This window comes from Rattus rattus, chromosome 12 (genome assembly GCF_011064425.1).
Source record: "Rattus rattus isolate New Zealand chromosome 12, Rrattus_CSIRO_v1, whole genome shotgun sequence".
Taxonomy (NCBI): domain Eukaryota; kingdom Metazoa; phylum Chordata; class Mammalia; order Rodentia; family Muridae; genus Rattus; species Rattus rattus.
In genome coordinates this window covers 73,744,659-73,767,219 of record NC_046165.1, presented here as the reverse complement: position 1 = coordinate 73,767,219, position 22,561 = coordinate 73,744,659, and the positions used below count along the sequence as shown (strand labels likewise).

General features: G+C 42.2%; 1 protein-coding gene across 2 annotated transcripts in view; it reads right to left on the bottom strand.

Annotated features, from left to right (window-relative positions):
• The window catches only part of Slc35f4 (solute carrier family 35 member F4), a 247,347-nt gene that overhangs the window by 7,281 nt on the left and 217,505 nt on the right, over positions 1-22,561 (bottom strand). Inside the window, exons 2-5 of one of the 2 annotated variants that reach the window (XM_032918269.1) lie at positions 16,338-16,523; positions 12,886-13,183; positions 7,615-7,834; positions 157-282 (exon numbers count right to left, since the gene is read on the bottom strand). In XM_032918269.1, the coding sequence (XP_032774160.1) occupies positions 157-282; positions 7,615-7,834; positions 12,886-13,183; positions 16,338-16,523 (830 nt within the window). Of the gene's footprint in view, positions 1-156; positions 283-7,614; positions 7,835-12,885; positions 13,184-16,337; positions 16,524-22,561 lie in introns of those variants that run through there. The other variant, XM_032918268.1, reaches the window with a different exon arrangement.

Here is a 22,561-nt window from a genome sequence, read left to right as displayed (position 1 = left end):
TTCCGTCAGATGCCCTACCACACAACTATTTAAAAAAGGGCACACGATTATTTAACATGCCTGTATTTTTCTAAAATTTTCCTTGCACTTCTTGATTTTGTTGCTTAATCCTAAGCTATGAGTGACAGCTGACTGTAGCGGAAGGTACAGACCTACCTTATACAGTGCAGATGTGGAGGCTGAGCCCACAGCAAATGCCACACCGATGATGGAATCAGCATGGAAATTATCCGCGTATGCCATCATGACGATGCCGGTAATTGCCATTATTGCTGCGACGATCTGTCAAACAGAATGGAAGGAAACAAGAAAAAGTTATGCTTTCATATCCCAGATCAAGCCATTTGAGCCCCATGAAAGCTACTACATTCTTCCTTAAGGCTGATTACCTCCTCCTTCATCGGTGTTTACATTTAAGAAGGGTCAGTATCCTTGTAATGTCCTTGACCCCTCTGGCTCCTACATGGTCAACAGAGTCAACTAACCAGGGACCATAGGAGCCCACAGAACCTAAAGTGACAACCAGGGAGCCTGTATGGGTCTGACATATATGCCTCCTGCAAAGTAGCCCTGCATATATGATATGGAAGTATAGCTTGGTGTTATTGTGTGACTCCTAACAGTGGGAGCAGGGGCTGTCTCTGACTCTTGCTGGCTCTTAGGATGTCTTCCCTCCTACTGGGTTGCCTCATCCAGCCTTAATATGAGGTTCTGTGCCTAGTCTTATTGTAACTTGATATGCTGTGTTTGCTTGATATCTCTGGGAGGCCTGTTCTTTTATGAAGGGAAATGGAGGAGAAGAAGGAGAAGGAGGAGGAGTGGGGGAGGACTTAGTCTTGAGAAGGGGGAAGTGGGGAGGGACTGGGAGAGAGCAGGGAAGGGAAACTTCTGTGGCAGGGAGAAGAAAAAGAGTAAAACATATATATATATATATATATATATATATATATATATATATATATATATATATGGAAGGGTCAGTCAAAAGTATCAAAAGAGACAGGTCTGCTCATGCCACAGGCGTGCAATATAAAAAGCTATGTTGATTAATGACGAACAACTTAGGATTTGTTTTGTTTGTTTTCCTTGAGATTAATATCCTTGTTGGTGAAATGGATTTACCAGGAAACTACATCTAAGTATTTTCATGTATACATCTGTATTTTCAGACAATTCTGCACATATTTTAACCACTTCCTTGGGTCAACGTGCATCTCTAAACACATCACCAAGACTTGTTTAGGGAGATGTAATTTTGATAGGGCTGAGAGGAAAACCCTTGATGAAGGGCAGCAAGACCTCCCAGCAACACAGAGAGGAAGGAGCAAGCTAGATCAGCACCAGTCGTTTGGGATGTCCTGTGAGTCCTCTTCTACCTGGCTCTACATGCAAATTCATTCGTTTCCAAAAAAGATAAACCACAGAAAAAGAATTCCATTTAATTATGCTTTATTGTATTACCTTGCTAGAGCATTCTTCGTCTTTACAAATAGAAATGGTAATAACTTAACCAAGGCTGTAGTGATTTGTTGTAATGAGGTACGACACTGGTATGCTCAAGAGCTCACTCTGTGTGACCTGCTGTCTTGCGTCTGCTTCATCAATTTCCCTGCACTTGCTCCATTGGAAAGCACTTCAAAGTTACAGCAAGCAGTAAGACAAGGACCTTGCAATCGGGAGGATGGCATTTCCTCACTGACTTTAAATTCAAGATGAGAACCCGTAGGAGATTTAGCTGTAGGAAGATTCAGTTCTGAGCATTTCAAAGCCAGTGCCTCTGAAGCTAGCTCTGATACACCTGGGACATTCCAGGCCGTTTTGGGTGCTACTAGGGCATTACTTAGGATAACAAGGTATGAGTAAAGACCTGAGGGGTGATTAGAGTGTGCTCCTCTTGGCATAGAACCCAACGACGTGTTTGTTAATGACCATCAGTGACAAGAGCGTGGTGGCCCCAGAATGGTTCTACATTTAAGTACAAAACCCAGCAGGAATCCCTGGGAAACAGAACTTATGTGTCAGCAGAAATAGATTTGCCTTCATAACAAGTTACTAGGGAGATGAGCAAATGTTGACTACTTGGCACTGCCAGGTGTGCATTCTTAGTGTTATCTGCCACCAGTGTGTGTGTGTGTGTGTGTGTGTGTGTGTGTGTGTAGGATTTAAGGCACACAGTGGAAGGTGCTAGGAAGTTTTACAAGTAAGAAATAATAGTAATAATATAAGTAAACCCACGATGGAGCTCTCTGTTGCTGAGAATTCTGGAAGGCAATCATTTGCTATGACTGAGGATTTATCATTCAGCAAAACATTGCAACCACTGTGGGCAGTCTCATTTCTGAGAAATGAAAAGGCATATTGGTCAACCGCATTCTGATTTGATTTTGTGTTTAAATCATCTTTGTTACCTAACATGTTCATATGTAGAAAAGGTTCTCTCGGAACACTGATCTCGGAAGATTAAAGATATTTAAAAAAAGTTGCTGGCCAACTTCCAATTCTATTTTTTGATCGAGTAATTATATAAATACTTCAAGCAGTGTTAATAAAACCGTGTTAATCCTAATGAAGTTGGGAATGATTAGTTGTGTTTATGAGGTGACATCGGTATTTAGGACACTGTGTGTTATTTATAATTCTGGATAAAGGGAAGTAGAAAAACAAACACTGATCCCTGACAAACAAAAACAACAAAAACAACAAAACAAAACAAAACAAAACAAAACCCAAAACAACCCTTGTCCAGGAACTGGTGGACAGATGGTATAATATTTTCAGGACAAGTACAGGTGGGGGTTCCTCCCTTTCCACACTAGCAGGAAATGAAAAAAGGTGTGCACAAAGAGATCACTATAGATGTTTTCTCCAGACAAGACTCGGATATGGCTAAAGATGACATAATCTTAAAGCAATTGGAAATTATAGTCATAACAAGCCTCTTCAAGAGTTTGTGAAAATATTCGCCCGAACTATTTGAATCGACACAGCAATTACTCCAGCTCTATTTCAATTGCTTGCATGGGGAGAAGTGGTTTTCCCATTAGGGGACCAGATAACACTTAGTTAAGTTCCAAAAGCATGGAAATCTGAGTATTAGGAGGTATTAGGAAAACTCTTACCCATAGGAAAGGCAATGACTTATAAGACATACAGTGTATTCCTAGCCAGGAGATAAATGTTTCCATTTAAAATTTACAATAATCCGAATAGACAAAGTCTTTATTGTACATTTGAGGAAGTTTTCTATATTTCTGATGGACACATCTAGAAGTTGAGGAACAGATCTCAGCTCATCTTGAACATGCGGGAATGTGTTGGATGGAAAGTCTATTTGGAGCATTCGTTTGGATGACCCTAGGATGGCCGTGCTTGGCGTAGCACCACTGCCTTAAACTTCAAAGAGTAAATACACCACAGATTCATATAACAAATGCCCTAAGCACAAATCTAAGCCACACATATTTTTAGAATCAGCCTTCAAAGGCTTGGCCACTCATTCAGTGGAAACAGAGAAGGACAGTACTTAGCACACTGGTCATGCTCCCTCAGAAGCCTGCATCATAATCAAGCTCTCCTACATGCTCATTAATATTGCGACTACCAAGGAAAACTGGGAAACTCTACCTCCCATGAGACCCTCCTTTGCCAAAAATATGAAGCGTCGGGTGGGGCTACCAGTTTGGCTTCTGAAAGCTTCTTCTGACGGATTATTCCAGATCCAGTTTCCTAACCAACTACAAGTACCTAAGTAAGGCAAGTGAAACCATCCTCCTCCTCCGAATGTCATTTTGTGTGAGAATGTTAGCCAACACTGTGACCACAAAACTGACCGTGCTGCCATCTGTAACTTCCCAAAGCTCTCTGTTCTCTTATATCGGGTGCAGCTACTTCAGTTGAGTACCCCAGGAAATGGATTCAGTTATCGCATTTTCCCAGCATGCCAGCCAAGTGACACATCCTCTGAGCCACCTAGCTACCTTCTGTCCTTCAGAGGGCACTTGGCATTAACTTTTATGGGGCATTTGTAAAGGACTATGTGCAGCCTGTTCCTAAAGCCCAAATGCTTGACATATTCAACACCATCTGTAGTCTTACAGGAGAATCAGGCTTCCTTTACCTTTCAAAAACCCATTGAAGTCTAGAGAAGCAAGTCAATTGTGGCTCTGTGTGTGTGTGTGTGTGTGTGTGTGTGTGTGTGTGTGTGTGTGTGTGTGTGTTTGTATCTTTATATTTCTTTTTTTTCTGTGTAGGTCTTCAAAAACCACAAGGATATGATTCTCCTGAAATTATCAAATACTCTATTTCCTATTCGAAAATGGTTTCCGGAATTATTTTCTGCCTAGCAGTATCATTCATGTTAGGATCCAAGTCATTGAAAGGAAACTTTAATCCACTCTTTTGCTCCAAACTTCCTATATGGTCTTTACAGACCTAAAAAAGAGATGATAGCCTTAACACGCTTCCTTGAGGCCAATTCTGCTTTCTGTAATTGGTGAGTGTGGAAGAACGTCACTGGTTCACAGTGAATCTCTGATTCCCAAAGCCAAGAAGACATCCTAGAATAAAGGTATTAAACTACATTGTTGACAATGACGGCCCTCAAACTCAGGGCTATATGTCCATGGTTGAGACTGAGGCACCAATTAAGAACTTGGCCATTGAGAGCTGTATGAATTCAGCGTTTGGGTGGATTTAGGTGGGCCTATTTTCAAGAAACCACAGAATCCTTAAGCTTCTCTACATTATATTTAAAATTATGTAAAGAACTGTCGCTTTTGTTCTGAACCATAAATTGAACAAGAGATGAAAGGTGATAAATAGAAAGAAGTGTGGGGATCTATAGCTATCAAGTAGAGGCAAGAAGTCCATAGAACATTAAGGGTACTACACCCCTGAATTTCTAATCCCTCCGTGACTATTTTTATAACAACTATTTGTATAAAATCTACCTAAAAGCGAGATCACAAGAAGACCTGGGTAGGAAAGAGGGGGAAATGTCCCAGAAAGAAGGACTGACAACTGTGTGGACAGACACAGGGCACACTGAGTTAATGATTAAGGATGTAGGCCTTGTGAGAATCAAATCTGACAGTGATCAGAATTTTGCTTTCTCCTTTCTTGGCTCCATTCATAAGGCTTTGCTCTGCCAAGAGGGGCCTAATGAGAAGGAGCCTACAGTTAACCCTCTGTGCCTGCCCCTGGGAAGCATCAAGGCTCCTGTGAGTCTGCTGTGTGTATGGACTGGCAGCTACCAGAAACAGACGTAAACTACAGGTCGTCTTGAATCTTCTCGGAATGTTCAGGATTAACACACCCCAGTAGCAGCTCAACTCTAGCATCCTATGTCTGGGCCATCGTGGGCCAGTTTAATTCAAAGTACAGATTAGGAAAGAGTCAGTGCAGTTGATGTTCTCCAGTCAGGGGCTCTTAGAAAGTCTTCGAAAGAGTCATACTATGTGATGCAAGCTCTTTGGGAGTAACACAATGGGGGAGATTTTTGGTTGTCACAGGAGCAAATGTTCAAGAAACATAAACTCATTCCCTATATCTATCTGCTACAAAAACTTGGAATCTATTCAAGCATTCTCCAACCAACAATTTGCTAAAATTTCTCCATTTCACTAATTTGAAAATGAAACGATTGAAACAATGATACAAAATATAAGAGTGGATCAAGCTATCAAAGAAAGGCTTTATATTAAAATTTCTAGTCTAGTAGCTAATTCTTGTTGGAATACAGGCACCAGTGACAAGGAGGGAATCTCTCAGCCAGAAAGGCATTCCCGTCTGTGTTCTTTGCATCTGTGGTGCTGGTGACAGAGCCCAGGGTCTCATACAAACCAGACAGGCACTTTTTAGTGGAGCGATTTTAAGAAATATAGTTAAGTGTATGGGACCTCAGAGGTAGGAAAACAGCCACATTCAAGGCTGCAAGAGGTAGATTATGGCTTTGTAATATTTTCAGAAGTGCCGACTTTACAAATTTCCATGGGATAAATATAAATGACCTGTAAAAAACTACTCCCAAAGAAATCTAAAAGAGATTGTTTTTAACACATCATGGATTACCAATAAATTGGATGACATGACTTTATAGTAGAAAAATAAAATGATGGCTCCTAATTTTTCCCTTCAGCTGTACTTCAATCAGGAGTCTAGGTATTAACAAGCGACTCACAGTGATTAATCTATGACAGGAATGTTATCCATTTGTGATCCAGAATATAGGCTGTTTACTATATCACCACCGTGTGAAGCATCTTTCCTTCTCTTTGGGTGTCAAACATAAGGGTATATACAACGGAGTATGCACATGATAGAAAGAAGCAAAGAAAGGAAAATGGCAAAGGAAGTTTATTATTTTATTTCTTATTAAATCTAGTTTTTGACTGTTCAGGTCAAGCTTCCACTCTGAATCTCTGAGCAGTGTCTCTCAAACTCATTCGGAGTTTCTGTAACCACGTGCTTATTTTCTTCTCTAAACAGATAGAGTTTTTCTATCTCTAAGACTGGGCTTGAATTCCTGGTCTCAAGTCTTCCTTCCACTTCAGCCTTCTGAGAGACTGCTACTACAGGCTTCATTCGTGTACCCAGCTCTTAGTTTTCTTTGAAAAAGAATTGCCTTTTAGTCAGTGGCTCTCAGACATGTTCTCTCCTTATAGATGTCAATTTCAGCATTAGGAATGAGGCAAGGACCTAGACATATTGTCAACAAGAACAAGATTTGGGTAGAGAGATACACTTTAAACCCAATCTTAGACAGCTCTTCTAGAGAAGAATAAAGTGCTTGGATCTTAAGACTTCATAAAAAAAGTCCTTCCTGTGGTTTTTCCTCATAAAGCATTGTTGCCTTGATATGGTCAGGGCATTTCCAGCTCCTGAAATCCACACAGTTCCTGAGAAATCCGTTTCTAACATGGATTAATCACACAAAAATTATATGTATTAGATAATAATTATATCAAAAGATCACATATATTTATTTAAAAAGCCATGCTAGTACTAAAAGGAATAAACTCAAAACCGAGGTGTTCTGTACATGTTTAACATAGTTCAGTTAAGGATTTGCGCCCCAAAGTACAAGTTGTTGCTTTTCTTTCCATTCCTAGATTAGTCACACTAGCTAGATAGCCACTTTTAATAGCATTGTGCCGTTACCAGTGACTTTAATTACTGTTTGGCAATCTTTATCTACTTACACTGATATTAATTAAATCCATCTGGGTAAGGGCAGGCTGGGGGTTGTTCCAAAATATGTGGATTGACACGAGAAAAATCACAATCTTTACTGTGGCTTATTCTCTCAGACCCTTCTTTGCTGAGGGCAAGGGATGAACACGACAATAATTCTACAAGTTAATTCTAAAATAGGAACTCAATTTCTCAGGCTGGTTCAGTACCTACTGTTGCAATCAACTGACTCCCCAGCAGAAACAGCCCTTTCTCCCCTCACGATGCTGCCCCTACTGGGCTTTCCTAACACACATCTTCACGTTGCAATTTGTACTCAGAATCAGTGGGGAAAGCTTTAGAGAAACTCCACGAAACAGCAGTGCGGTGATAAGATTTAGGAAGCAGGGAGGCACCGCGCATGGAATTGAGTGTGCCATTTACCCGTACTCCCATGAACCTGTCCTTCAGCACAATCCAGGACAGCAAGAAGACAAAGGCTTTGTTGCAACAGAACAGAGCAGAGACGTCAGTGGCTGTCAGCTTCTTTAAAGCCAGTAAATACAGGTAATTTGTCAAAGTCCACAGAATAGAAAAGGGAGCAGTTCTTTTAAGGAAGAGCTTCAGTGTCAGGCCATCTTCACCAAAGATCCGACTGCATTCCCTAGGAAAGAAAAAGAGGTCAATACACAGGTACCATTGCAGACCTGTCCTGACTGATTGACTTGTCATGGCCATTGTTAGGCGAGGGCACAAACACTGGGGTCCATCAAGCATCTCTGGAATGTGCTGAGCCTAGGTTTGTCACCTGTCTACTTCAGGAAGTTACATCGGGAGGTCCTTGGAAAGAGCCCACAGCTGCTCCACACAGAGCAGGACCCTCTCCTCATCATATTCTTCTGAGTTGACCGGCCACTCTGCTGCCTATGAAGGTACTCAGAAAAGCTGGAGAAACTCCAACATGGGCAGTCACCAAAGTCTCTAGCTACTGACAAAGCTTGAAGCTTCCCACGCGCAAAGGTGACAGGACCAAGATGGCTGCTGTAGTGTATGTAAGTGGACTGCAGACGGCTCCCAGAATCCTGTGAACGGGGAGCTTTTGTGCGTCCGTGAGGCCTCACACACTTTGGGATTTAGTTATTTCTGGGTCATTGCTTCTTTCTAAAGTCTCTATCCAGTGACAAAGTTCTGTTAGTTTTCTTAAGGCAGAAGAACAAAGGACACTTCTGTGATGACCCTAAAAAGTAAGCATGAGGCTCAAAATGTACTTTATGCTCAGTAAGCACGGTCCAGTCAGAACCTAGAACACGGAAATAGTCGCTTCCTTCAATGAAATCTTTGATTTGTTCGATTTATTGGCTACTCATCTTTTGGGTCCACTTTAATAAGAAATATTCAGACAGTAACAGCAGTGGTGTGGTGACTGCCTGTGTTTCTGTGGGCTGAAAAGACGCCCTTTGGCTGTTTACTTTAATTGCCATCACAAACATGAACACATAGTATTTACTAGACAGTCATTTGCCAGCATGATATTTTTAAAAGGAGTATAAATATCTTGTTCAAAGCAACACTTTGCTAAGACTTGGACATATTTATAGGAGAATGCATTTTTATGACTCTGGACAGTACAAATCAGTAGTTTGGCTTTTACTGAAATCAGATCACTGTCCTGAAAGCATTTAACATACACTAAGTCCAAGTGATTTCTACAAAGGAAGTGGCCTCCCGTCCATCCCGGAGACTCTGGGATCAAAGAGTGACAAGGGCTGTAAGAACAGGGAGTTGAGCTGGAAATGGCGAGTCACTAGGTCACTAGGTAAACTGCTTGAATTCAAGCAGCTAAGGATGCTGGGGATTCAGAAAGGTCAAAACTGTGTTACACACACACACAGCCACACACACACACACACACACACACACACATGTGCGCACACACACACACACTGAACCTTTGACGTGCACGAATCCTGTCCTGTGAGTTGGATTTCATGAGAGATAGACCCTCAAATCAGGAGTTTTACTAAAGGAAGATGATATTTCCCAAAGGGAAGTTTTAACTCGACAGAGACACAACTTCATCGAAAGGAATCAATAAAGACCAGTCTTAGGTAAAGCACATAGAAGTCTCACGTATCACACACACACACACACACACACACACACACACACACACACACACACACACACACACACAAACTAAAGACCCTTTGCAGCCCTGTGGCCCCTGGCCATAGTAAGAGGCAACCTTGTACAGAAGGTTTGCACACTGCCTCAGATGCAAGGTTTGCTCAGACGCAAGGGGCTTCTGCCTGGTCAGAAAGCAAGAAGGAGTCCAGAGTCCCTGACTTATTATTTTATCCACAACCAGTAAATACACATTTACCAAAACACATGAAGAAAAACATTTATTAAACGGTTTCTCTCTTCTCATTCCTGGCTCTGTGATGGTTATTACTTAGAGACCACAGTCACCAGATGAGAATCTCAAGTCAAGCCTGTGGGGCAGGGAAGGAACATGGTTCTCTAGGGATGGAGAGAGAGAACCACGGGCAAAGTGGCCACCAAAGTTGATAACTAGCATAGGTTGTTCTCATCTAAGCTGGTCACATGCCCCAGCTACTCAGTCTTTCCTGATTCCCCTTTCTACCCGTCCCTCTCACTGCTGACTCCCTCCCCGTACGTAACTGTGTTGCAGACATTAGAAGTCTTCCTCTAATTCCTTCTCTATCCAAATTCTAAGTGACCCATGTAAAACACTATGCGATGGAAGCCTTAGGTACTGAGAACTGTGAACACTCAAAGAATGGATGTTTACTAAGGGGCATTGAGCAGTGTGCCTCTCCTTGGGATCATGGGAGCTGAGTATCTGGATAAGAGGCATTGACGGGTGGCAAAGCTTGGAATGAAGCCAGGCTGGGGAAATAATAATAAATTAATTGTGCTCCCCTGTATAGTATCCGTTATTAGTTATTAAGCACTTTCTGCATGCCAAGTGAGCGCTTTCTGTATACTGAATGATACTTTAAGTGCATTCCATCAGAGACTGCTGTATTTGACTCCGACTCATTCTTTCTAGAGATTTTTTCCCGTTAATGAAGCATCTTTATTAAAGCTATAGCAAATAATGTTTTCTCTGTGAATTTCAAATGCACTCGGGGTCCTGGAGTTCTGGCAGTATTTAATGGAAACAACAGATTCATCCAAGTCCATTCCTAAGGGGACACATCTCATTACCTAGGTTCGACACTTTATTGAAAATTCTTTTGATGTTAGCGATAAGGAAAAAAAAAACCCATGAAATTCTTCCATGCTGCTCAGGAGAAAAATAGTGAGGGATCTTGTGCAGTGGGAAACTCTGCTTTCAGACTTCCACACTAACTCACGTCCTCCTGTTCAGGCCTGAAGACTTAGGAGCCCCTTCTTAGCAGACGCTGTTAATGAGTCTGCAGGGAAAAGAGATCAAAGACCCAAGAGTTTTCTGACCATGTTTTGTTCTCATTGTTCTCACTAGAGAACAGTCCTCGCACAGACAGTGCTCTCTGCTTCAGAGTAAGAGCCTTTTGATTCAGTTTCAGACACTGCCAGCATCGCTTTACCTTTGCTGGCAGGTGGAGGCACCTTGTCAAGGTACAGAGTCTTCAAACTCAGAGTTAGTCGGACGCAGGGGATGTGGAGGGGATGCAGCTCATTGCCCAAGCCTTGTCTCAGTCAGCTGTAAATATGTTATCCCAAACAAAGTAGCGTGGCTTGCTTTACGGTGCTCTTACACTGCACTCCCTCCTTTACACAGTTTTAATTGTTTTTAATTGCTTTGGGGGAGAGCATGGTCAGCATGCTATCTGGTACGCAGTTATGGGGAATTTATTTATTTATTTATTTATTTATTTATTTATTTATTTACTTATTTATTTATTTTTCTTTTCTTTTTTTCGGAGCTGGGGACCGAACCCAGGGCCTTGTGCTTGCTAGGCAAGCGCTCTACCACTGAGCTAAATCCCCAACCCCCTTATTATTTTTTTTTAAAAAAGCAATGTTTATTGTTTTAGCTTCTTTTCGTTTTCTCTAATCAAAATTTAGATTTTTAAAATTTTATTTTATGTGTATGGTTATTTTGAGCGCATGTACATTTGTACACCATGTGTGTCCCTGGTACCTGAGGAGGTCAAAAGAAGGCATCAGATCCCCTGGAAGTGAAGCTATGGATGTCTGTAAGTCACCATGCGAGTTCCGGGGACCAAACCCAGGTCCTCTTCAAGATCAACACACACAGTCAACCACTGGTCCACCTCTCCAGCCCTCTTCTTGTTTCTTTAAATTAAACATTGATGGTCACATAGAGGACTAGCTCTCAGTGTGATTTCACCATTCCCTCTCACTTCCAGATAGGTGGCAAGAAGTGGAAGTGTTTAAAAACTAATTTCAGAATGTCCCGATCGTAATAATCATCTCTTTCTGGTTGAGCACAGGGAAACGAAGAGGGATTATTTGCACTCCTGTGTGACACGTTCCTTGTCACTCTGGTGAGGATCAGGAGCTGTGATCTCCTGAGGACACAGGAATGAGCATGGTTCTTGCAGAGGTTGTTTTTCTACTCTGGATTTTCCCTTTCTAGAAACTGTGGTGTGTGTGTGTGTGTGTGTGTGTGTGTGTGTAGAGGCAAGAAGACAATTTTGGCTGTCATTCCCCAGTCACCTTCTACCTTATTTTTGTGACAAGGTCTTTCATTGGCCTGGAGCTCACCAGAGAGGCTAGGCTCCTCTTGTCCTCCATTTCCCCAGTGCTTGGATAACAAACACTCTCAACCATGCTTAGATGTTTTCCCCTTTTCTTCTTTGTTCAGGGACAGAACTCAGATCCTCCTGTTTGTAAGGTAAGCACTTTACCTGATGTAGCCCTCCCCCACACAAAAACCCCCAAACCAACCAACTAACCAACAAACCAACCAAAAAAAAAAAAAACCCCAAAATAAAAAAAAAAAACCAAAAAAACCATGACCCAAACATTGCTTTTGCCTTCCACTAGTGCTGCACAAAGACTGACATTAGTCCTGTCAAGTTACTGAGCCCTCCTAGAGGAGACCTGACTTACTACTGAACAAATACCAGAAGCATTAGACAACTAGGCTAACTACCACTACAACCCAACAACACACAGGGCCACAAGGCCCACGTGCTCCCACCAAGAGAAATTGGCTTCTCTTTAGGCTACTCAGTGCTCAGCTTTCCATCTCAACAAGCAAGAGAATTTCATCTGTTAAGGCACCAGAGTGCTGGAAAAATTAAGCAAGCGTTTGTGTAATAGCAATTAATTTTATTAATACAGATTTTTCCCTCCAGAGTTTAGGACAGTTTGAACACATGACCTTCAGAGACAAATTAAATAATAATATAAATCAGGGTTCTATTATACACTGCTAACCTCAGGCCAGAATTTCAGCCTTTTGGAATTTGTTTCAATCTTGGGTTAAGGTGGGAATATTAACACCATCTGTATTAATAGGTGTTTTTTTTTTTTTTACCATGATGATGGTGGTGACCTAAGTAAGGGACACAAGGTAAGGAGACTGATCCTGCTTCTTCCCATTCGCTACCAACCATCGCTCTCCCTTCTTTATTTCCACAGCAAACTCAATTTATATCCCAAAGAGTTGAGAACTTGCGCATTTACATAAAACATGTTTCGAAACATCCATAAGTCATCGAACATGGAACCTACCTGAACTTTTTCATTGGCGACTGCTTTTCTTGAGCCGTGGCTAGATGGCCGGAATAATAGACTGGGAAAAACATAATGTTCCAGTTTGTTGAAAACCATGTCATGAAAAAGGGACAGTAAAAGTTCTTGTAAGTGATTTTTACAATCTGTGTGGTTCCAACCCAAGATGACGACACTGACAGGATGATCAAGAGTCCCCAGACGGTCTTCAGAACCAGAGACGTGCAGGACAGACAGCGCGCCTTGAGTCCATTTTCTTGGCGGCTGCTCTCAGGGTGATTCTGTGCCCCATCATCCCCTGAAAACAGGAGAGGAATACAGATGTGGAGGAGCAGTCAGATGTGTCGGCTCCTTTAAGAAGATGTGTGTAACTACAAGTCTGATTACCATGCTAGAGTTTGTCCTTTTGGTGCTACCATCAGAAAAGAACAATGATTCCCCTCAGTTTTTCCTTTTCCTTTTCTTTTTATATTTTTTTTTGAGATTTTGCTTAGTTTTATAAGTATGAAGTGTTTGAAATATTTTATTGCATAAGGGTGATGTCTGTGTACCATGTGTATGCGGTGCTGGTGAAGACTCTAAGAGGGTGTCTGATCCCCCAGAACTGGAGTTACAACGTTACAAATCACCATGTGGATGCTAGGAATTGAATCCAAGTCTTCTGCAAGAGCAGCCAGTGCTCTTAACTGCTAAGCCACTTATAGCACCCCACCCCCAACTAATTCTTTCTATGGACTTGGTTTTGCTGCATCCAGTGTGGATCTGGACCCCACCCAGTAGGTATAAGATGCTTGTGCATGGGGTGACTGTTACACTGTAGGCGTGCTTTGCCTTTAAGAATATTCTACAACTCAGCTTCTAAAGACCTATGGTGTGCTTCAGCTAATTCACAGGAGCGTATTCGGGGTTTGCTGCTCCCCTAGCAGAAGCTCTAAGGGGTATCCAAGGCTCTATCAGATCTCTTCCTCTTTCTCTCTGTCATTAAGACAGAAACTCTCCAATAGATAAAGCCTTTCAGCCTATGTTGGGGGATGAGATTCATGGAGTCAAAGTAGCCCTGTATCCATCAACATGAAAAACCGTCAGAAGTAAATACTTGTTTTTATATTCTATGGACATCTTTTAAAACTGGCGCCGAATGACTCTTAAACCGAAATCAGTGTGTCCCAAGAGCAGAAAGTCATTTTCCAACTTGCAACAAATTATTGTTCAATGTGTGTCAGGAAACACAGTAGGCTTTGTTTGACAATCTAGTAGCAGTTTTCACACTAAAGTAGTCAAAACTCTCTGGAGTGTATAGTTTTATCACTGCTCTTCCTTGTGATAGAAAAAGTAAGTTAGAAATGAATTCATGTACCTCTCAGGGACTAAGAAGGAGGACAGTCTCCTAGCTGAGATCCTGCATGGCAGCATCCTGCAGGGACACAGAATTCTCTGCAAGATTTTCCTCTGTTCCTAGGACCTTAGCTCAGGCTCAAGGTCTGTACTTGTAGTGGAAATAGTGACAGGTAGGGCTTTTCTCACTCAGCCTTTCCAGAACCTGCCTGAACACGTTCCCACTGCTTGATGAAGCAACACCTGATTCCCTTCCATCCCCTTGGGGCCACAACCTTTACTGGGGCTAAGGCTTTCAAATCACGCTCTTTGAGAATGACTTCTTCACTTTGGAAAATAAACGTGAACCCAGCACTCCCTTTGGAACTTCTTAGTCTTATAAGTAGTATTGCATTCTTAGGGTCTTGAGCAACAGCCAGTGAAAACTGCCATTCTCTGATTTATTTATTCAATAAACTCTTTGGACACTCTTAGATCTGACTCTCTCCTTGGGTCTCAGGGATTCATGGTAAAAACCTGAGTTACAGTCTGGTGGAACACACATGACACAAGATGACAAGAGCCATTTGATACAGAGACAGGGTTGCATAGAGAAGAGAAACGAACATGGCCAGGAGAAAGCTCCCTAATGCAGAGACACTGAAGGGAGGCAGGAAACAGGGCTTAGCCAGCTCCCTTGACTACGAGCAGATATTATCTGCTCTCAATAACAGTGCTGTGAATGTCCTGGGATTTATGCAGAGAGGAGAAGGGAAAAGGAAGATAAATAAAAATGTTAGGGGGGCTGGGGATTTAGCTCAGTGGTAGAGCGCTTACCTAGGAAGCGCAAGGCCCTGGGTTCGGTCCCCAGCTCCGAAAAAAAGAACCAAAAAAAAAAATGTTAGAATGAGAGACTCTTGTGCCAGGAGTCCAGCAAAGAAACACGAACCTACAGACAAAAAGACCCGAGGCTGGAGTGAAAGGCTCTGCAAGTCAGTATAACTCTGGGTGCCTCTCTTCTGAGTGCACATTCACACAAAAAAATCTACTCGTAAGTCATTCCTGCCTCCTTTTTCCTCATCACCGTCCCCACTACGTCTCACACACTGTCACTTTTGTCCATTAAAAACAGTTTCTTCACATTCTGCTTTGCTCGTCTTCTTTAACTGGTCCGTTACTGTGAGTGGTATGTTCTGCTGTTGTCTCTAATGCTGTTTGAAATTTGAAAGAGATTTTTGGCAAAGCCAAGCTGAAGGGTCAGATGGAAGTGGCTTTGGGAATTGCAGGCAGAGGAGGTACAGAGGGGCTGAGCATGGAGGGATCCAACTAGAGTATCTGACAAGGAGGGGGACACACTAGCCAGGAAGATCGAGCAATGTTGGAAAGTAGTGAAAAAAAAATCTCTTATATGGAGAGGGAAGTGTTACTTAGAACCCAGTTTTTCTTTTTTCTTTCTGGTAAGGGAGAGGTCTGGTCGTTTGACGAGAAGATCAAAATGAATATGAACTTCTGGCTTTAGAGCATCCTTTGAGATAGGAAAAAATGTATCTAAGACTAAAAACTCAGGGTTTCTAGCTGCAGTGATGAATCCGGGTGCATCTAGAAAGTTATACTTTGCTGGGAAGCCCATGGACATGGCTTAGATTCACCTAGCAACCAGTAACCCAAGAGTTGGCGAGTGGTCAGGTGGGTGTGAGGAAAGGCTGAAGGTTTACATGATCAGAAAGTGCTCATCAGTTAAGTGCTACCCAGGAACTTGGGGAAACTGGATTGGTGCCAGGGACCAGTAGTCCTGGCAAGAGCAAAAGCACGGTCTGATTTTGATGATTTTTTTTTTATTTTCTTTAGACTGGACACAGAATGTTATCCCTGAATCCCAGAGCTGAGTCAAAAGGTCCTGGGGTTTGGCACCCAAGGATGAGAAAATGAGCTACCTTGTACATTTCATCGAAGATGGTATTGGAGTTAGAGATGACTATGCTCTAAGTTTTTCAGTGATAGATTTTTGGTTTTCCATGATACAATCTATCCCTAATAGTACCCAAAAGCTTTCTGCCTTCCGTGCCTAAGGCAGTGTCTTCCCTGGCTGTTTAGTAGGCTAAGACGCACTGCTGCTGAAGAGGAGCTCACCAACGTACCTGATCTGTTCTGTCTCTCCACTCTTCGACCACAAACCCCGGAGGATCCTCTGCTCTGCAGCTCAAGAATAGGAGCGGCCGAATCTTCCGTGACCGACAGAGGGGACAGTTGCCTGCTGATGCTGCTGTGTGAGCTGGGGCAGTTGGGTCCTGGCTTGCATCGACTCACTGATGATCTGGAGGTACCTGGAGAGACAGAGTGCACGGCAGTCTGAGAACTTCTGAGCAGCAACATCAGAAGGGACTTGGACTTTCTTGACAGTCAGAAAGTACATGACCAAGTCACTCTCAACGAACTCATTGCTAAACTGTAAAAACACCCTCATGAAGAAAGTGCACACAGGCGGGCTGCCGGTTTCTAAGAACCTTTCCCCCCCATCTTTATTAAATTGGGTATTTCTTATTTACATTTTGAATGTTATTCCCTTTTCCTGTTTCTGGGCCAACATCCCCCTAGCCCCTCCCCCTCCCCTTCTCGATGGGTGTTCCCCTCCCCATCTTCCCCCCATTACCACCCTCCCCCCAACAATCTAGTTCACTGGGGGTTCAGTCTTGGCAGGACCCAGGGCTTCCCCTTCCACTGGTGATCTTACTAGGATATTCATTGCTACCTATGAGGTTGGAGACCAGGGTCAGTCCATGTATAGTCTTTGGGTAGTGGTTTAGTCCCTGCAAGCTCTAAGAGCCTTTTTTGATAGACCTGGTAGAGTTGGGTGTTAGAAGACGATGCTTGGGCAGGAACTTGCATTTTGCATTAAAACCGTCGACACGGCCAAGCAGTTTATTTAAGGAAAGGAAAGCATCGAGCTGCCTTTGCTTTCATCCAGTTCCTTCCGTGAGTGGCAAAGGTGTCGACAGCACCTCCCAGCAAAGCTCACTTCATGCTTTTCTATCAGGTTCACAGCCAAAGTACAACTTCACCCCTAGTCTTTATCCAATGGAGTAGACAAAAGTTCAGCCCCTCAGCAGCCCACTCCTTTCCTCATTAGTGGTCTTTGTATCCCCGCACGGGATTACCTTCCATGTGATCAGTACAGGAGCTGAGCTCAAAGAGGCCTATCCCAGCATTCACTGCAGCCCAACCCTTGATTCTCCCGCCCCAAATGGTGCCATCAGCAACACCATGAGACAGATAAGGGCGCATTATTATTGACCAGACTCTGGTCTTCATTTGAACCCCACTCAATTTTACCACTAATGTTCCTATTCCAGTATTCTGTCTAGGATGCCGTGTACCATCCAGTCACCGTATCTCCTTAGCCTCCTGTGGTCTGCTAGGGTATCTCATTTTCCCTCGTTTTAAGTACTTTCGAATGTTTTGAGACGTCATGGTAGTTGTGTAGAATTTCCATCAAGTGAGATGTTTTTCTGTGTTTCCTCATAATGTTGGGGATATGGGTTTGGGATACAATGGCATGATGGAGTACCTCTTTTGATGTATATGATACCAGTATGACATATATGTGTGCTGTCAGTATGACATATATGTATGCTGTCAGTATGACATGTATGTATGCTACCAGTATGACATCTGTGATAATGTCGACTGTGGGCATATGACTGAGGTAGAATTTATTACATTTATTTTTTTAAACAGAAAACATTTCTTTTAAAATTTTATTTATTTAATGTGTTTGGGTACGTTGGCTGAATGTACACAGTTTGTGTACTACATACATGCCTAGTGCCCGCAGAGGTAAGAAGAAGGTGTTGGAACCCATGGGACCTGAGTAGATAGGGTTGTGAGCTACTGTATGGGTACTGGGAATTGAATCCAGGTCCTCTGGAAAAACAACCAATGCTCTTAGCTGCTGAACCATCTCGCCACCCTCAGTTCATCAGGCTCCTTGACCTCCCTTCTTGTCTTTGATTTTACAGGTAGTGAATAAATCCTGTAAAATCCTAAGGGATGAAGAGCAGAGGGTTTAAGTCACCTTTTAGAATGCTCTACCTTGACTATTTGAAAAGCTTTCACAAATACATTTTTTCCTTTTTCACTCTCCTATTTACTTATTCAACAATTTATAGTGGTCTGGACGGGTATACATTTATTTCATACTTTGAGTCATAATCAAACCTACACTGTTGATTTTTGCTCAAATCACTCAAAATAGCTTCCAAGTCTCACTGATATGCTCTCACTACACTGTTTATTTTTGAGCGCTCTCTCTCTCTCTCTCTCTCTCTCTCTCTCTCTCTCTCTCTCTCTCTCTCTCTCTTTTAAAAAACCGCTTAGTACCACAAGATTCTCTTTCTGGGCTTGTCTTTTATTTTTCCACCCCTCTCTTAATTCCTTGAAGAGTGGTGTTTAGAAACCAGTGTTTTATTGTTTCTGATTTCATTGTTTTGTTTTTTTCTGAGTTCATTGTTACTGGCTCCTTATGACTCTGAGCCCTCACTTGTCAGAGCTTGAAAATACGTGTCCACATGCTAAGTTAAGAATATATGTGTACGTATATGGAGCCCTAGTCTTACCTGTATAAATGTGCCCTACAGTTTATACAGTTTTTAAAATTTGGGTAAGATGTTCTATGCACAGTGTGACCTTAAACAGTACTTGTTCCTTCCAATAAGGATCTAGCAAAGTGACTGGATAGAGAATATCAGAATCATCGTAGACATGTATACACCAAGATGGATGTGCAGCTCTCTTCACTCTTTGGACCTTTGCGCTTGCTCTTCATGGTAAGGCATGGGTTCCCTTATCACCATTGGGAAGTCGGGCGCCTTTCTCTTTGTGCTACAGTAGCCATGTCTTGATGTATTTCTTCTAAGATGGCTGACAATATCTAATGAAAACTGGGATCTTGAACTATCAGTGACATCCTTGTATAATTTGGCTTTGGATTTACCAGGGTGTACTTTAGGTGGACAACTATGGAAACCTTCAGACTTGCAAGCTGAGAGGTAGCTGTGTTCAAAGAAAAGGGAAGCTTGCATTCCTCAGCTCTCAAGAGCTAACAAGGATTAACCAGAAGAGTGTAAGGGCAGCCATGGTTCAGTGTTTGCTCTGTTATCCAGTGGTGTCCACCAATTTCATCTTGTGTTCTTTCCCTTTTGTTTTTCTTTCAAAATCTTGAATGATGAATAGAGATATCTGAAGATTAGGTTAGCCGTATCATCTATTACTGTGTGTCCCAAGTTGGCCTGACTAAAATATATTCTTTAATAAATGAATTAAAAATGTAGAGATACTCAAGAGTCCGCAGAAGGATCGCACACTGATGTCTCTACTTAAATCAATGCCGTGTGCTAAGAATTTTGGGGGTCTTGTTTTCATATTCAAAATGTTCACTGAACATTATCCAGAGATGTTTCTAACTGAACAGTGTAAGTTCAGCAGCAAGAGATGGAGATTCACATGCTGCTAATGACTGAAGCTTTTCTAAAAGAGTTGATTTACAGGTACTCTGAGGGTCTTTCAGAACCATCTCTTTCTTACTATGTAGTTCCATGAGGTATACTTCTTGGTCATCTTTTAGGTTAATATTAGGTTTCCTTTTGTGGCTCCCCAGGATTGTGGGTAGGAAGGAGGGAGTCTACCAAACACACTGGACTGTAAGGTAAGATGGAGTTGAGGCTATGACTGCCTACATTTAGTAAAATATAGTGATTTTATTGGCTTGTGGTTCAAGGGATCAAGCTCAAAGCATGTTAACACAAGCCCCACCATTCAGCTGTCCCTCCCCTCACCAGTCTGCAAGCAATAGGTTCGTAACCCACACAAGTGATTTCTCTTTCTTCCTTGTTTTCCCTGGAAACATTAGATCCTGGCATTAGTGTCTCAATTCCTTATACAGCATAGCCAATCGCCAGCTTTCTCCTAATGCCTGCTCTGTGGAAGAGACCCAATGGCAGTTCATCTCCTAGAGACATTTTAGTCATAAATTCTTAAAAAAAAGTGAACCTTAATCTTTCTGACCAGGCACACAAGAGCTTGAGCCATGAAGCAGTCATTGCCAGCATTTTGGCAATGAAGATACTGTCTTGTTCTATACCATGTGATACCAATCATTTAATATAAAACCAACGATGACAAAAATTCAATATTCAGAATACCATTTGGGATGCAACAAAAACATTATAAATAAATCACATCTACTTTCTAAGCCACTAAGTGCTGGGGTGGAAGCAGGGTTTGCAAATGCATGTACAGTATTCACTCTAATAGGCACTGAGCACAAGTTATGCTACAAGTGCTAGGCAGCAAGTCTCGCAGTAGCTGGGTTAGGGCATTTCTCTACTCTCTCTTTAAGATGTGAGCCATACTAGGAGGGTTACCATGGACACGTTTTTTTTATATGCCTATCCAGACAAGAGAATAATTTTTCATCTTTAGTGATGGGGCTCTGCATGTTCCCAGATTCAATGGAGGCTCAACAGGTAGTTAAGTACCTGTTATTAAGTAGGTTTGTATCAGGGGCAAAAAGTCAGCCAAGTGAAGGATACATTATCCAGGCCTACATGGGGCTCTCAACTCAGTATGAAAGTTAGACACATAATCAATTAACTGTAGCTTTATGTGAACTGTGGGTTAGAGGGGAGTGAGTCCGAGTCAAGCCTGGAGAAGGGAGGCTGTACGGTTACAGCAAAAGTGGCCTTGGAGAATGAGCAAGGCTTTACCAGACAGAGTTTTCAGCTGAGGGGCAGGCTATCTAGTTAGAAGAGACGGAACATAGGGATACAGGAAGTGTGTTACCATAGGGCCTAATAGTAAATGATCAACTCTAAGATTTTGAAATAGGAGCACAAAAGAACATGGGCATCCTGGTTTCTGCCTTTACCTGTTGCTTGAAACTGAAGTTCTGCCCAGCTGGAATCAAAACAACATTGTGACAGTTAAACACCCAGACTGTCTAAATCCAGGAAGATCTGTCAGGAATCTGGATCAGCAATATCTTCGGGTAGATACTGAGCCCGAGGTGGCCATGTGAATCTCCACCCTTCTGCTTCCTCTTCTGTTTGGGTTACAAGGCTCACAGGAAGTACTCAGTGAGTACAGCTGATGGTGACTGACAGTGAGTAGGCACTTTTAGAACCCTAGCTTCATGCACTGGAATCCATTCTAACTTAGGTTAGGAAAGCAGGGGGTTTTCAGGAGTTTAGCAACCCAGTGACAGAAGAGCTAAGATGTCCCTAATCAGGGACATCTGGAAACAGTGATGCTACCGTCTCTTCATCATGTTAGCTTTCCTCGTGCTATCCGACTTCATTTCCTCTCATTTAGCTGAGGCTTGTCATGCGTGCAGAAACGGTTAGCTCCCAGGTTTTCTTTCTTACAGCTTTAGGCTTCAGAGAGAAACATAGCTGCCCAGAGTTAAAAAAAAAAAGTCTTGAGGAAGCTGTGTGTATTATACTGACTTCTTGTGTGGCTCCATGGCTAGTAGTGGAAATATTGTAAAAATAAATAAATAAATAAAAAGGCTCCCAGAAAAGACTGGGAAGGGCTAGGCAGAGGGCCACAAGGATCTACTTTCTGGAGTTCAAAGCCAAAGGATAAGAAGGAATTTCAGCTACTGGCCAAGTGAGGGAATTGTTAAACATGTTTAATGTAGGGTGCGGTGTTTGTGGATAAACGGAAAAGCCCAGATGATAAGGAACCAACTAGGGAAAGGTCTTTGGAAAGCATTGGGAGTGAAAGGCAAAGTGGGAGGGTAGTCTGTGTGTGAGCAAAGATGATGTGGAAGATAACAGACCAAATCTGTAGTTATCATTTAAACCAAGGATCCTACCACCGGCCTGTATCTCCTACAGGCACAGAAGCCAGTGAAACCTATGGACTCACAAAAAACTCCCCTGAGTTGATCTGTCAACCCCATCTTAATGTTCCCTAGATCGTTAGATAACGAGCATGTCTCCTTCCTTCACACTCCCTTGGGTATTCGTTATCTCCCCAGAACATTAGGTTCTTTGGTGGATGATTCTGCTAACAAACAGATTCAAATAATGTGTCAACTGAAAGCAACTTTGAGATTTTCAAATAATTCTAGATGGGTGGAAGAGTTGTGATATGACTCATGACGATGTTAGAGTCAACACAGAAACGCTGAAAACAGAAATAGTATGCTATACTTTTTTCTTGTATTAGTTGGCGGTCATAATTGTCCTATCCCTTTTCTTACAATAACATATAATAATTCGGCAAAAGACTAGGTAGAGAGCTGTATTTTATTAAAAAAAAATCATTCAGGTGCTAATGAGTTGCTTCAAAATGCAAAGTGCCT